Raw genomic sequence first — 15,286 nt, forward strand, 5'->3', positions numbered from 1 at the left:
TGAACAAATCTGTCTTAGAAGAAGTACAGCGAGAATGCTCCTTGGAAGCAAGGATGGCGATACCCTGACTCGTGTACTTTGGACATGTTATCAGGAGGGACCAGTGCCTGGAGAAGGGCATCATGCTTGGTAAAGTAGGTCAGCAAAAAAGAGGAAGACCATCAATGAGATGGACTGACACAGTGACTGCAACAATGGGCTCAAACATGACAACTACTGTGCGGATGGCACAGGATCAGGCAGTGTTTCATTCTGTTATACATAAAGTCACTATAAGTTAGAACTGCCTCGACAATACCTAACAACATCCGGTCCATTGAACATTTATATGATGTGACATACCACTCATTCATTCAAAGATTACTGTCTTGAGATGACCAAGACACTGTGGTTTTATTTTCTTGATATAACTTAGGTAACTGTTCCTGATCTGATAAAACATACTCTAGAGTTAAATGTAATTTCCAGATTCACATTAATATACACATAAATTATTTGAACAGAAAATTCATAAATTAATACAAATGGTTATTGAACCTAAAAATATCCAACCTCTCTAATAATCAAATCACTTAAAAATTACATTTAAACATTAAAGTATCTTTCGTGGTGAGGAAGCTATCAATTTGGCAAAGATTTCCTGTTTTTTTTTTTTTTTTTTAAGTATCGAGAAGTGTTTTGGTGACCAGGTACATTGCATGCACTTTGGTGGAAGTATCAGCTGATCCCACAGCTCATGAAGGAACCTAAATAGTGACCCTAATATTTTGACTCATTAATTCTACCCAGCAATCTCAGAAAATTTCAACAATGCAAAAACAAGATTCATCGCAACATTATTTTGTGCTACTGGAAAACCGAAAACAAGCTAAATGATCTACTGTAAATTTTGCTACATTTATAATCTTAAGTGTTATCCTATTTTAAAAATCATGTCTTCGAAATGGTAGTGGTCAATACTTATAACAAATGTTTATTAACTAATAAAAAAGCAGGTTACAAGATAATAACTGAAGTATTATTTTATATATAATTTTATTTATAATGTAAAGATACGTGATATAAAACAGAAGTTGTATTCAATTGGCTCTCTCTAGGCAGTGAAATTCTGAGTGAGTTTTATTTTCTTATACTTTTGTTTCTTTCAAGGTTTCTGTGAAGTTTAAATTACTTTTAAAATCAAGAAAGCTGTTGAAAATATATATCATACACTATTTTAAAATATTCTGTGCAGCTATCAAGTAATGTGGATATTTTCTCTGTGGGGTTCCTTGTAGAACTGGAGGAACAGAGAACTGAGGAACCAGAAAGGAGGGTCAGTGTAGGCAGTTCCTTAGAATTCTTTCTGAATATCCAAAACCGAAAACCCATTGCAGTCAGTGGCTTCCGACTCATAGCAACCCTATAGGACAGAGTAGAACTGCCTCATAGGGCTTTCAAGGCTGTAAATCTTTACGGAAGGAGACTGCCACATCTTTCTCCCACAGAGCAGCTGATACATTCAAACCACGGGCCTTTTGGTAAGCAGCTGTCTTAGGCTGGGTTCTCTAGAGGAGCAAAACCAGTGAAGCATATAAATATACATAGTGATTTATATCAAGGAAAAGGCTCACGCAGCTACAGAGGCTGGGAAGTCCCAAGTCCGTGGGTCAGGCTGGAGGTTTCTCCTGACTCATGTAGCAGCAAGGACTGGCAAAACCCAAGATCAGCAGGTCAGCTGCTAGCTCAAGTCCCAAGAACCAGAAGTCAGATGAAGAGAAGGCATCTGCAGGATCCAGAGCAAGCAAAAGCCAGCAAGCTTTGCCAGAAAGCCCACCTATATTAAATGCAGGCCACACCCCCAAGGAAACACTCTTTCAATTGATTGGGGGGCTCATAACAGTTCGTCATGGAGATGATTATTTATATCAGATCTCATTGTGGAAGTGATTACATCATTATATAGCTGCCAAACCACATGATAACTACCAAACTACTGAGAATCATGGCCCAGCCAAATTGTCACACAACCTTAACCATCACAGCAGCTAAGTGCTTAACCACTGCACCATAAAGGCTCCTTTTTTGAATATAAGGACTAATATTTCTCACAAAAATGAAAGCTTATTCTCCCAAAATATAATTTTTACCTACAATAACCTCTTAATGCCAATAACATTCTTACTCATACAATATCTTATTAATACCAATACTCTTGTTACTAATGCAATTATTATAATTATTACTTCAATCATTAATTGTGCTCTCCAAGGAATAAATCCTTCATTTATAACATTGCTTCTTTGGGAAACTTGATTCTGGATTTCAAATAACATAACATGGTTTGGCTTGGGTCTATAGGTCATCTATTCACATGTCCAAAGTGATGCAATTAAGTTGCTCCCAACTTAATAAGTAAACTTTTTGTGACAAAAGCAATGGTAGTCATTTTAAGGATGTTCTTTATGCTTTTTTTTTTTTTTTATGCTTACATAGACTTTCTACTTACTCCTTAAATGTGTAATCATTGTAATTTAATAGTCTAACTTAGAACTGCATGCTATTGTATCGAGTTATTTTTTGAAACTTTCTTTTCTACAGCATAAATATCTCCCTGATATGAATCTGGAGAGTGGAGTTAAAGCTGCCAAAGCTACCAAAGCAGAAAAACTCCATTCAGCTAATACCCCATTATCACAGAGTATCTTTGGACTCACAATGACCCTGTAGGACAGAGTAGAACTGCCCCACGGAGTTTCCAAATCTGTGATCTTTACAGAAGAAGACTGCCACATCTTTCTCAAGCAGAGTGGCTGATGGGCTCGAACCACCAATCTTTCAGCTGCAGCCAAGCACTTTTAAACAACTATGCCACCAGGGCTCCTTAAGGTCCTCAGAAGTGGAAGAGGGAGATAGAAGACAAAGTCAGTGTGATGTGATGTGAGAAAGACTCCACTTGCTATTGCTGGGTTTGAAGACAGAAGGGGGCCCAGAACCCAAGAATGTGTTCAGCCTCTAAGAGCTGGACCAGGCAAGAAAATGGATTCTCCCTAGAGCCTCCAGAAGGGATTGCGGCCCCACAGACACTTGGATTTTAACCCAGTGAGATGCGCATCAGATTTATGGCATACAGAACTATAAGATAATAAATATGTGTTGTTTTAAGCCCAAAGATTGGGGTGATTAGTTAACTGCAGTAACAGAAAACTAACACTATCACTTAATAAGTTGTTTGAGGGTTAAATGAAATAAAATTGATAAAGCCCTCAGCACTGTACCTGGAGCATAGTAATCATCTAATACATGTTAGCAACTGTTATGTTTGTGGTTGTGGTTATTAGGTGCCATCGAGTTGTTATAAAATAGTTAGCAATTATTCATTTAATACTCATTAAGCTATGTGTCAGACATTATGCTAAGTGCTTGGAATTTGTACAAAACAAGGCATAGGCACTGACTTCGAGAGACCCAGTGTAGTTGAGGAGATAGTCACGTAAAAAATAATTCTAATATGAATTGTTAAGCGTGGTGTCAGAGATATGCATAGGGTATTACTCTACGTGGTGGAGAAATGGAGCCCTGGTGGCACAGTGGTTCCAAATTCAGCTGCTAATCAAAAGGTTGGCAGTTCAAATCCACCAGCCACTCCTTGGAAACCCTATGGGGCAGTTCTACTCTGTTCTATAGGTATGCTATGAGTCAGAATCAACTCGACAGCAATGGAATTGGTTGTTTCTGGTTTGGTGGAGAGATACTGAACCCAGCCCGGGATAGAAACAAGAAGGAATGGGTTTAGGGATGTTAATGAAGGAAAACATCTCAAGAAATTCATTTATTGAAGTTCTGTGTGATCAAGCCTAGTGACTAAGTTAGTCTCTAATCTACTGTAGAAGTAGTTTGAGTATTGTGGTTCTCTTTCCTTGTTAATAAATTACATGCTTTGATTTCCGCATCATTCAAGATAATGAGAGAACGAGAATGAAGGAACTAGATTAGAGTCTGGGCTTTCTCTCTTCCCCTGCTGTGACCCCTTTACATGCCAGGAGTTGACGAGCTGGGCTGTGACCCACAAATGGGCAGCCGGAAGGGGGTGGAGGAAGCAAAGACCAATCTAAGCCATGATTCCCTAGTAGTCCTGAACTGATCAATAGGAGAGAGAACGGGTCAGCAATGCTCACGCCATGCCAGGACAAGTCAGGATACTCATTATCAAAGCTCTGTACGTGACTCTGCTCACCCGTAAAATTCCAGAGTTGCACAATTTCCTGTGACAAAGAAAGGAGCCTGCTGGTCTGACTGGTCACAGGCAGAATGACCAATTATGTTACACTCAGAGTCCCTGGCTGTCACAAATTGAGGAGCACCCCTCGGTGGTTTGCTTCTTTACAATTCTGTTGTCATGGGGCACAGTTTATAAGAGCCGGTTCTCACGGCTCAACAAAGAAGAAACTAGAGGATAGACAGAGGAATAGCGGAGTAAGGAGAGATTGTATCCTGTCAGACAGAAACGAGCTAAAGCTATATTCTCTAAAGAAGGCTGCTTCCTTGATTTTAACTATTCTCAGCCTCAGACTACAGGCAAGAGTCACCCAGCCCAGACATCTTTAAGACAACAAGAACTCATGTAAAATAATTAAAACGTGTGATATGTCACTCTACCCAGGTTACTAAACAGTTATTATAACAAACCTCAAAGGCATACTTTGGGGTCCTGAGGTAAAAAGCTTTGACAGGCATAGCTAAGAAGATAGACTGTTTGGTCCAGTTCAGGTTCTTCTTTTCTCTTTCTTGCAATGCTCTAAGTTATTGAGCCTCTTCTGGTGCCCTTCCTCCCCACCCAGTAACCCCCATGCCCCCACCTGACCCCCTTCTCTGCTCTTCTGATCTTGTCCCTATCTATGTTGTTGGGGTGCATGTCTCAATTTCAGAAAATTCTCAATTACAGTATTATTCACCGTAAGTACCAACTCTGCAATCCTGTCAGGAGGTTTGCAGCCTTTACTGACTGCAAATGACTGGCTGCTTATTAGCCCCAGTGGCCTCTCCCTGTTATTTCAACAATCCTGAGGCTTGGGGCATCCTCCCTGCTTCCTGCCACACAGCAACTACATGCCTTCTGATGGGAAGAGTAACGTCACAAACAGGACAGGAATGCGGACTCCTCATGACCCTTCCTGCCTTATACCATAAAATGGCCGCTGGTCCTGGTCAGGGGTGGTAATGTTAAACTATTTCATTTCACCACCGGTATAAAGGTACTGCACATGCACATTGTGGAGCCCCCAGTAACCGTCTGAAGAGTGTTTTGGTAGAATTTGCTGGAAGAATTGGCCTCAGGGATGGTTGCTGTGCTCTGCTCACCATCCTTCCATCCCAGTGGTATTTAGTTTGAGCACTGAGTAGAGAATGAGAAGGAAATGGCAGCTGCTGGTTCATAGAGTGGCTTTGTGCCAATGAGGAAAAAAACACCCTCTGTGGGAGAATGAACTGTTAGAATGTGCCCCATCTGTGTGAACCATTGGAGCTCTGGTGGCACAGTGGTTAAAAGCTTGGCTGCTAATCAAAAGGTCAGCAGGTCAAATCCACCAGCTGCTCCTTGGAAACACTGTGGGGCAGTTCTACTTCTTCCTGTGGGGTTGCCATGAGTTGGAATCGATTTGATGGCAACAGGTTTGGTTTTTGCAATGAGTGTGAGCCATTGGGAAAAAGAAGCCCCTCTGGGCACCGGTATTTTATAAGAGCATCATTTTATAAGACACAGGGCTTGGCCAGTGGAGCCTGGGAAAAGTTTTAGCCCCCTCTCAGTGGGCGTGAAGGACATAGTTGCCCAAGGCATATCTTGAAAGAGGCCTCAAGATGTTCTGGGTGCTTGGTTTTCTGTATCAAAACATTTAGTCAAGGTTACTGTCAGCTGGTGGGAGGCCCGCCTCCACTATGTAACATGAGTCATTTCAATTAATTTTGATACAAGCCTCTGAGCCTGAGATTTTGCACATGAGGAAATCGAGTCTCAGATGTCAAGTATCTTGCCCTAGGTCATGTGCTGGTGTCAGATTCTGACCTTCATCCATTTGGATTTCCCAGCGCTCATTATTCTCTTTGGCCATAGCATTTACTGTTAATATCGTGTATTTCACTTCTCATTTGTGTATTATCTCTCTCTCTCTCAAGTAGAATGTAAGTTCCATGAGGGTAGGAATTCGTGTCTGTTTTATTCACTGCTGAACCACCATGCCTAGAACAGTGTCTGGCACACAGAAGACTCACTCGATAACATTTGTTAAATGAATCAATTGTTCAAACATCACAGAACTTTCTCCTGTAATCATCTATTTCAGCAAACAGACTTTGGCAAATAGTTACATAACGCTTTGAGGTATTTTAGGAAAAAAAGATTATGTTAGCAAAAAATGTACACTGTTACCATCGGGATTTTCTTCAGCTAAAAAAAAAAAACTATTTTATACTTTTAGACAAATATTAGATATCTAAAGATGGGAATTTAATAAAAAGAAGTCTTCCACTCTGAAATTCATATCCACATCCAAGAGAGACATCCCAGGTTACTAAACGAGGACACTGTCTGTTTGCTAAGTCTAACCTTTGCCTTTGAAGAAAGGTTTATTATGGCTGTTATCTTTAATAATTAAAATGGAATTATCTAGAGAAATTGGAACCTTCATCCACTGCTGGTGGGAATGAAAAATGGTACAAGCCACTGTAGAAAACAGTTTGGCTGTTCCTCAAAAAGTTAAATGTAGAACTACCATATAACCCAAATATCCCAATTCAAGGTGTCACGATTAAGGTTTTGTGTCAACTTGGCTGGGCCGTGATTCTCATTGGTTTGGCAGTTATAACGTAGTTTGGCAGCTATGTAATGATGTAGTCTCCTCTATAATGAGGTCTGCTATAGTATAATTGCCTCAATGATGTGATATATTATGAGCAGCCAGTCAGTTGAAAGGGAATTTCCTTAGGTGTGTGGCCTGCATCCAATAAATGTGGACTTTCTGGCAAAGTTCATGGGCTTTTGCTCGCTCTGGATCCTGCAACTGGCTCCTGTTCACCTGACCTCCAGTTCTTGGGACTTGAGCTAGCAGTTTACCTGCCAGTCTTGGAATTCATCAGCCTCCACAGCCTGTGAGCCAGCGGCCTGCCAGCTTACATGCCAATCTTGGGTTTGTCAGCCTCTGCAGCTACGTGAGTCAGGAGAAGCCTCCAGTCTGATCCACGGACTTGGGATTTTCCAGCACACACCAACTGCATAAGTCATTTCCTTGATAGAAGCCTCTCTCTCTCTCATATGTATGTACAGGTTGATTTAGTGTGGGGCACAGCATAATCCATGCTTCAGCAAGCCAACTAGTAAACTATTAGTTTCCTAACCTCTGGAGTTGAAACACTGAATGAAGGATCTGTGCTTAGTAAGCCTACATTAATAAACATGCTTCACTGGTTTTCCTTATCTAGAAAACCCACCTAAGACATTTGATGCTAAGAGTGGTTCTAGAGAAACAAAGCTATAAGAATGTGTTTCTAAATTGGTTCTCAAATCTGCTTAGTCTTAAAATTGTTGATGACTCTGCTTTCAGTAGTTAAGGGGGCGCTGCTAATCCATGGCATGAAGTGGCAATAGAAATATCCAAAATATCACCACCAATAGATTGGTGAGAGGAGAGGCTCTGGGTGATCGCATGTTTGGTAACTTTCTAAAATTTCGTCAGAATGAGAAGTAAAAGGAAGCTGGTTGGTTTGTCCTACTTTCTGCTAGACAAAGTGGTGAAAGAAAGAGACTAACTTATGGCTTCAGAGTCACAGCTCAAGTGCCACATAAACGACCTCAGAGTTTCCACCTGTGCAGTGAAAGAAAGCCTTATTTCTTGTAGTAACAGAGCTGATATCGCCGAAAACTAAACCTAGAGTCTTATTGTAAGAGTGGCTGAGTTAAAATGCTAGTTTAATTCCAAACTTCGAATGGCATCTGAAGTTAAAGTTAGGACATTGATTGGGAAGAAATGGGACCCCGAAACTTGGAATGGGGACATATGGGCACATAATCAGGAATCTGGGGATGATGAGCCCCTAAATTCTGTAGAATCATTCCTGCCAACAGAACCAGCCTTCTAAGTTCATTTTGAAGAGACTATTCCATCTTTGTCTGCTAAGCCACCCTCTCCAGTAAAAATATTAACCCCCTCACTCCTGTCTGATGAGATTAGCCCAGCTGTGTCTGAAGAACCTTTGTATGAGTCATCCCCTGGGAAGGTGTCTGGGTCATTGCCTGGAGCATAACCTGAAGCAGATGCCTTACAAGACATTGCTGAATGTTCTCAGAACACATTCTCACCACCTATTTTTGCTTCTGGACCTATAACTAGACTTAAGTCCCAGAAAGTACCCAAATGTGTAGTTCAAAGTATGACCCAGAAGGAGGTACTCTACACTGCAAAGGAACTGCTTGAGTTTTCTAATATGCACAAACAGAAACCTAGGGAATATGTGTGAGAATGTCTATTAAGGGTGTGAGATAATATCGCGTGCAAGGAACATTAAATTAAATCAGTCTGAGTTCACCGATGTAGGCCCACTAAGCCCAGATCCTTCATTCAATGTTTCAACTCCAGAGGTTAGGAAAGGATCTGATAGTTTATTTGGTTGTTTCTCTGAAGCATGGATTATGTTGTGCCCCACACTAAATCAGGCTGAAGTGCTGCCAGGCCTGCCTTGGTATACTGTAGAAGAAGGAATCAAAACTGGCATGTTAGAGTGGATTTATCAGGTTAGACCCACAGACTCACACATGGAGTACCCAGAGGACATGCCTTCTACCACAACTCTGAGGAACAAATTTGTAAGGGGAATCCCAGCATCCTTGAAGACTGCTGTGATTGCTATTTCATGTAAGTCAGATTTGGGAACAGCCCTAACTGAATTAGGACACCTAACTACTATGTGGTTGTTTGAACCCTGTGGTGGTAGAGGACAAGAGGCAGCACTTAATCAACAAAGACAAGGTGGGCACGGTTACTGTAATGGACAATGAAGTCAAAGCAGTCATCAGAATATTCTGACTCATGTGGACTTATGGCATTGGCTACTTAGTCATGCTGTCCTAGTTATGAAATAGATTAGAAATCTACTAAATATTTACTTGATCTGTATAATAAGAAGAATTCTAGGTAGTGTGAATGGCAGTCTAGCTCAAACCACCAGAACAGAGAGTCATGGCCCCTCCATCAAATCCCAGACCTGAGCCAGTTTATAGACTTACAGTCCCCTGAATGAAGGGGAGGCCGGGTCCCCTTGAGGAAGGACCCACTACATTGCCCAAAATGTGTACTGTTAGCCTTTCTCCCAGCCGTCCCCAAAGAGATCTACCTTTTACGAGAGCACCTGCTCAGTGGGGAAAAGGAAATAATCAGACTGTTCAGGGATTACTGGATACTGGCTAATTATCCACACTAATTCCAGGAGACTTAAATGTCACTGTGGCCCACCAGTCAGAGTACGGGCATATGGAGGTCAGGTTATTAATGGAGTCTCAGCTCAGGTCCAGCTCATGGTAGATCCAGTGGGTCCCCAAACCCATCATGTAGTGATTTCCCAAGTTCCAGAATGCATAATTGGAATAGACATACTCAGCAGCTGGCAGAACCCCCTCCCCCCCACAATGGATGCCTGACAAGTGGAGTAAGGGCTCTTAAGGTAGGAAAAGCTAAGTGGAAGCCATTAGAACTTCCCCTACCTAGGTAAGTAGTAAACCAAAAGCAGTACTGCATTCCTGGAGGGATTGCACAAGTTACTGCCACCATTAGAGACTTGAAGGATGCAGGGGTGGTGATTCTCACCACATCCCCATACTACGCGCCTATTTGGCCTGTGCAAAAAACAGATGGATCTTGAAGAACAACTGTAGATTATCAAAAATTTAACCAGGTGTAGACTCCAATTGCATCTGCTGTTCCAGATGTGATTTCATTACTTGAAAAAATTAATGCATCTCCTGGTACCTGGTATGCAGCTATTGATCTGGCTAATGCCTTTTTCTCCACACTTGCTTCAAAGAACCACCAGAAGTGGCTTTACTGTTCTACCTCAGCTGTATATCAACTCTTCAGCCCTATGTCATAATTTAGTCCACAGAGACCTTGATCACCTTTCCCTTCCACAAGACTGGTCCATTATATTAATGACATTATACTGACTGGACCTAGTAAAGAAGAAGTGTCAATGACTCTGGACTTATTGGTAAAACATTTGTGTGCTAGAGGGTGGGAAATTAATCCCACAAAAAATTCAGGTGCCTTCTACCTCAGTGAAACTTCTAAAGTAAAAGAGAAGTTATTGTATCTGGCCCCTCCACAACTAAAAAGGAGGCACAATACCTGGTGAGCCTATTTGGATTTTGGAGACAACATATTACTCATTTGGGTGTGCTGCTCCAGCCTATTTATCAAGTGACTCAAAAAGCTGCTACTTTTGAGTGGAGCCCAGACTAAGAAAAAGCCCTGCAACAGGTTCAGGCTGCTGTGCAAACCACTCTGCCACTTGGGCCACATGATCCAGCTGATCCAATGGTGTTTGAAGTGGCAGTGGCATATAGAGATGCTATTTGGAGTCTTTGGTAGGCCCCTATTGATGAATCACAGCCCAAACCCTTAGGATTTTGGAACAAAGTGCTGCTATCCTGTGCAGATAACTACTCTCCTTTTGAGAACCAGATTTTGGCTTGTTACTGGGCCTTAGTAGACACCAAACACTTAATCATGGGCCACCAAATAATGATGTGGCCTAAGCGGCCCATCATGAACTGAGTGTTGTCTGACATAGAGCGTCATGAAGTTGGACGTGCACAGCAGCATTCCATCACTAAATGGAAGTGGTATATATGAGAATGAGCCCAAGAATAGTCTGAAGGCACAAGTAAGTTACATGAGGAAGTGGCCCAAATGCCCATGGTCTCCACTCCTGTTACATTATCTCTACTCTCCCAGTCTGCACCTATGGCCACATGGTGAGTTCCTTATAATCAGTTGACTTAGGAAGAGAAAGCTTGTGCCTGGTTTATAGATGGTTCTGCTTGATATGCAGGCACCACTAGAAAGTGAACAGCAGCAGCAGTACAACACCTTTCTGGGATCTCCCTGAAGAACAGTGGTGAAGGGAAATCCTCCCAAGGAGCAGAACTTCGCTTAGTGCACCTGGTTGTTCACTTTGCTTGGCAGGAGAAATGGCCAGAGAAATGGCTGTTATGAGCAGCCAATGGGTGGAAAAGGAGCTTCCTTGTATCCAACATAGCTGGACTGTGTACAGATTCATGGGCTGCGGCCAATGGTTTGGCTGCATGGTCAGGGACTTGGAAAGAACATAATTGGAAAATTGGTGATGAGGAGGTAATGGGAAGAGGTATGTAGGTAGACCTCTCTGAATGGACCAAAGAAATGAAGATATTTCTGTCTCATGTGAATGCTCACCAAAGATACCTCAGCAGAGGATGATTTTAACAATCAAGTGGATAGGATATGTGTTCCATGGAAATCAGTCATCCTTTTTCCTCAGCCACTCCCATCATTGCCCAGTGGTCTCATGAACACAGTTTCCATGGTGGCAGGGATGGAGGTTATGCATGGGCTCAGCAACATGGACTTCCGCTCACCAAGGCCAATTTGGCTTCAGCCACTGCTGAGTGCCCAATCTGCCAGCTGCAGAGACCAACACTGAGTCCTCGATATGGTACCATCCCTCGAGGTGATCAACCAGCAACCTGGTGACAGGTTGATTACATTGGACTACTGCCATCATGGAAAGGGCAGCATTTTGTTCTCACAGGAACAGACACTTACTCTGGATACTGATTTGCTTTCCCTGCACCCAATGCTTCTGCCAAAACTACCATCCATGGATTTACAGAATGCCTTATCCACCATCAAGGTATCCCACACAGTATTGCCTCGGATCAAGGGACTCACTTCACAGTAAATGAAGTGCGGCAGTGGGCCCATTCTCGTGGAATTCACTGGTCTTACCACGTTCCCCATCACCCTGAAGCAGCTGACTTGATAGAATGATGAAATGGCCTTCTAAAAACACAATTATGGCATCAGCAATACCTTGCAGCGCTGAGACAATATTCTCCGGGAGGCTATATATGCTCTAAACCGGTGTCCAATATATGGTGCTTTCTCCCATAGCCAGGCTTCATGGGTCCAGGAATCAAGGGGTGGAAATGGGAGCGGCACCACTCACTCTTACCCCTAGTGACCCACTCATAAACTTTTTGCTTCCTGTCCCGCAACCCTCTGCTCTGTGAGTCTAGAGGTCTTAGTTCCAAAGGGAGGAATGTTTCCACCGGGAGAAACAACACCAATTCCATTGAACTGGAAGTTAAGAATGTCACCAGCCACTTTGGGCTGCTCATGCCTGTGGATTAACAGGGAAAGAAGGGAATTACTGTATTGGTTTGTGTGATTGATCCTGATTACCAAGAGGAAATCAGATTGGTATTACATAATGGAGGTAAAGAAGAGTATGTCCGTAATACAGGAGATTCCTTAGGCTGTCTCTTAGTACTACCATGGCCTGTGATTAAAGTCAATGGAAAATTACAACAACCCAATTCTGACATGACTAATAATGGTCCAGACCCTTCGGAAATGAAGGTTTGGGTCACTCCATCAGGCAAAGAACTGTAACCAGCTGAGGTGCTTGCTGAAGGTAAAGGGAATACAGAATGGGTGGTGGAAGAAGGTAGTTCTAAATATTGGTTACAACCATGTGACCAGTTGTAGAAATGAGGACTGTAATTGTTTTATTTCTTCCTTGTATGTATGCGTCAAATATTTTTGTTTTCTTCACTTACAAAATACAAGATGTAAACAGGGCTAGTGTGTTTTCAGTTGTATGCTTGTTAGTTGTATCATGTTAGGCATAAGTATGACTTTATGATTGTCTTCATTTAGAGATTGTGTATGGTTTAGGTAGATGTGTGCAAGTGCCAACTTGACAAGGGGTGGATTATGATGGTTAAGGTTGTGGTTCAAATTGGCTGGGCCATGATTCTCAGTGGTTTGGCAGTTATGATGCAGTTTGGCAGCTCTGTAATGATGTAATCACCTCCGTAATGAGCTCTGCTATAATGTAATCATCTCCATGATGAAATCTGTTATGAGCAGCCAATTGGTGGAAAAGGAGCTTCCTTGCATCCAACATAGCTGGAGTTTCTGGCAAAGCTCGTGGGCTTTTGCTTGCTCTGGATCCTGCAGATGCCTTCTCTTCATCTGACCTCCAGTTCTTGGGACTTGAACTAGCAGCTTACATGGCAGCCTTGGAATTTGTCAGCCTCAGCAGCTACATGAGTCAGGTGAAGCCTCCAGCCTGACCCACAGACTTAGGACTTTTCAGGCTCTACAACCTTGTGAGCCATTTCCTTGATATATATATATATATATATATATATATATATATATATATATATATATATATATATATATAGTGAGAGAGAGAGAGCACTGTGTGTGTGTATATGTGTGTGCGTGTGTGTCTATATGCACACACATGCTCTACTGATTTTGCTTTTCTAGAGAACCTAGCCTAAGACACTTAGTATATACTCAAAAGAATTAAAAGCAGGAACAAAAACAGAAACTTGTACACCAATGTTAGTCACAATAGCCAAAAGATGGAAACAACCCAAACGCCCATCAACAGATGAAAGGGTAAACAAAATGTGGTATGTCCATAAGTGGAATATTATTCAGCCATAAAGAGAAACAAATTCCTGATACAGGTGACAGCGTGGATGAAACTTGAAAACATTATACTGTGTGAAATAAGTCAGTCACAAAAGGACGAACCATCTCACTTACACGAAACAGACAAATATAGAGAAACCAGAGCTGACTAGTGGCTGCCATGACTAGAAGGGAAAAGGAAAGGGGAAACCATCGCCTGGGGGCAGGGAGTTTCTGTTAATGGCGGTGGAATAATTTGGAAAAGGTGAGGGTTGTACAACATAATGAATATAATCAATGTCACTGAATTGTAAGTGGAAAAGTTGAATTGGCAAATGTTTTGTTATATATATTTTATCACGATAAAGAAATTAATTTAAAAAAATGGAATTATCAAAACTTGGTTATGCTCTGCTATTATGTGCATGTAGCCATACCGAAGAATCTGGCAAGGTTTGTACGTAGTCATGCTCGAGGCTCACAGAATAGCTAAAGCATTCAAAACGAAGTCTTTATTTTTGATTTCTTAAATCTGGCATGCTAAATAACAAGTTTGCAAATCTCAGATAAGTTTGTGTTAGGCTTTTAGAAGTAGTAAAGAGTTGCATGTTTTGGTTTGTTTTGTATAATCTTTATCTGGCTTTATTGCACGTTTGGTGTATGCAGGGCTCCGTGCTGTGACATATTGTTGGAGGAACAAAGAAAGCTTTTAGACATGGCTTCTGCCTTTCTGGAATTTACACGCTGAGTAGAAGAAACAGAGTTATGCACAGTTTAGTGCCTCCAACAATAACCGTTAGCTTCTTACTTGTAACCTGAGAAGGCTGGCAGCAGGTCACTATTTTGTCCGGGGTTTACGAGAACTGAACTGAATTGGAAAATGTTATTTGCTTTAACAAAACAGCTTACTCTTGTGTAACGTTAAACTGTGTCAGGCAGGCAAATAAATGGAGAAAACCTTGTTTATAAAATTGCCTGCTTCTGGTTTCACTTCACTGCTTTTAAGGTTCCAAGACTGAGAAAAAGAATGAAGATTTTGTTGCTTGGTATTTTTCTGCTCTTATACAGCACCTCAGCCTGGGCAAAAGATAAGCATTATTACATTGGAATTGTTGAAACAACTTGGAACTACGCCCCTGACAATGGAGAAAAGAAACTTATTTCGGCTGACACGTAAGTCACAATTTTTATTGTTTATGGCTCATATGTGTAAGTCTTCAGTTTAAGAAATAGAGTAAGATTAAATATTTCTTTGATTTGTTATATACAGAAAATACAAAATGTGCTTTTGAAATGTAAGGTATTTTGATCAATCTCCTGTAAATCCCTAGATATTTTTCATTTGAGAGGCTTCCCTCATCCTTTCCCTTCATCTAGGGAAATGTGTTGGCTTCTTCAAACCTCTTCTGGTTGTCATTGCCTTTTCTATCAGGGTTCAGTCTATTTCCCTATTTATGCAAAAGTTCACTAATTTAAACAATGACTATTTAAAATGTTGTGCTATACTCCTATCTTAGTTATCTAGTGCTGCTATAACAGAAATACCACAAGAGGTGGCTTTAACAAAGAAAAAT

At 41.5% G+C, this 15,286-nt stretch overlaps 1 protein-coding gene and 1 pseudogene across 2 annotated transcripts in view; both read left to right on the forward strand.

The window, feature by feature from the left end:
* Positions 1-1,166, forward strand: part of LOC126066227 (ceruloplasmin-like) — a 34,941-nt pseudogene extending 33,775 nt beyond the window's left edge.
* A 13,151-nt stretch (positions 1,167-14,317) lies between these two features.
* The window catches only part of CP (ceruloplasmin), a 63,849-nt gene continuing 62,880 nt past the window's right edge, over positions 14,318-15,286 (forward strand). Inside the window, exon 1 of one of the 2 annotated variants that reach the window (XM_049867487.1) lies at positions 14,318-14,885. In XM_049867487.1, coding sequence (XP_049723444.1) covers positions 14,740-14,885 — 146 coding nt within the window. In that variant the 5' untranslated portion in view covers positions 14,318-14,739. The remainder of the gene's footprint in view (positions 14,886-15,286) is intronic. The other variant, XM_049867488.1, reaches the window with a different exon arrangement.

Source organism: Elephas maximus, chromosome 23, assembly GCF_024166365.1.
Source record: "Elephas maximus indicus isolate mEleMax1 chromosome 23, mEleMax1 primary haplotype, whole genome shotgun sequence".
Lineage (NCBI taxonomy): Eukaryota > Metazoa > Chordata > Mammalia > Proboscidea > Elephantidae > Elephas > Elephas maximus.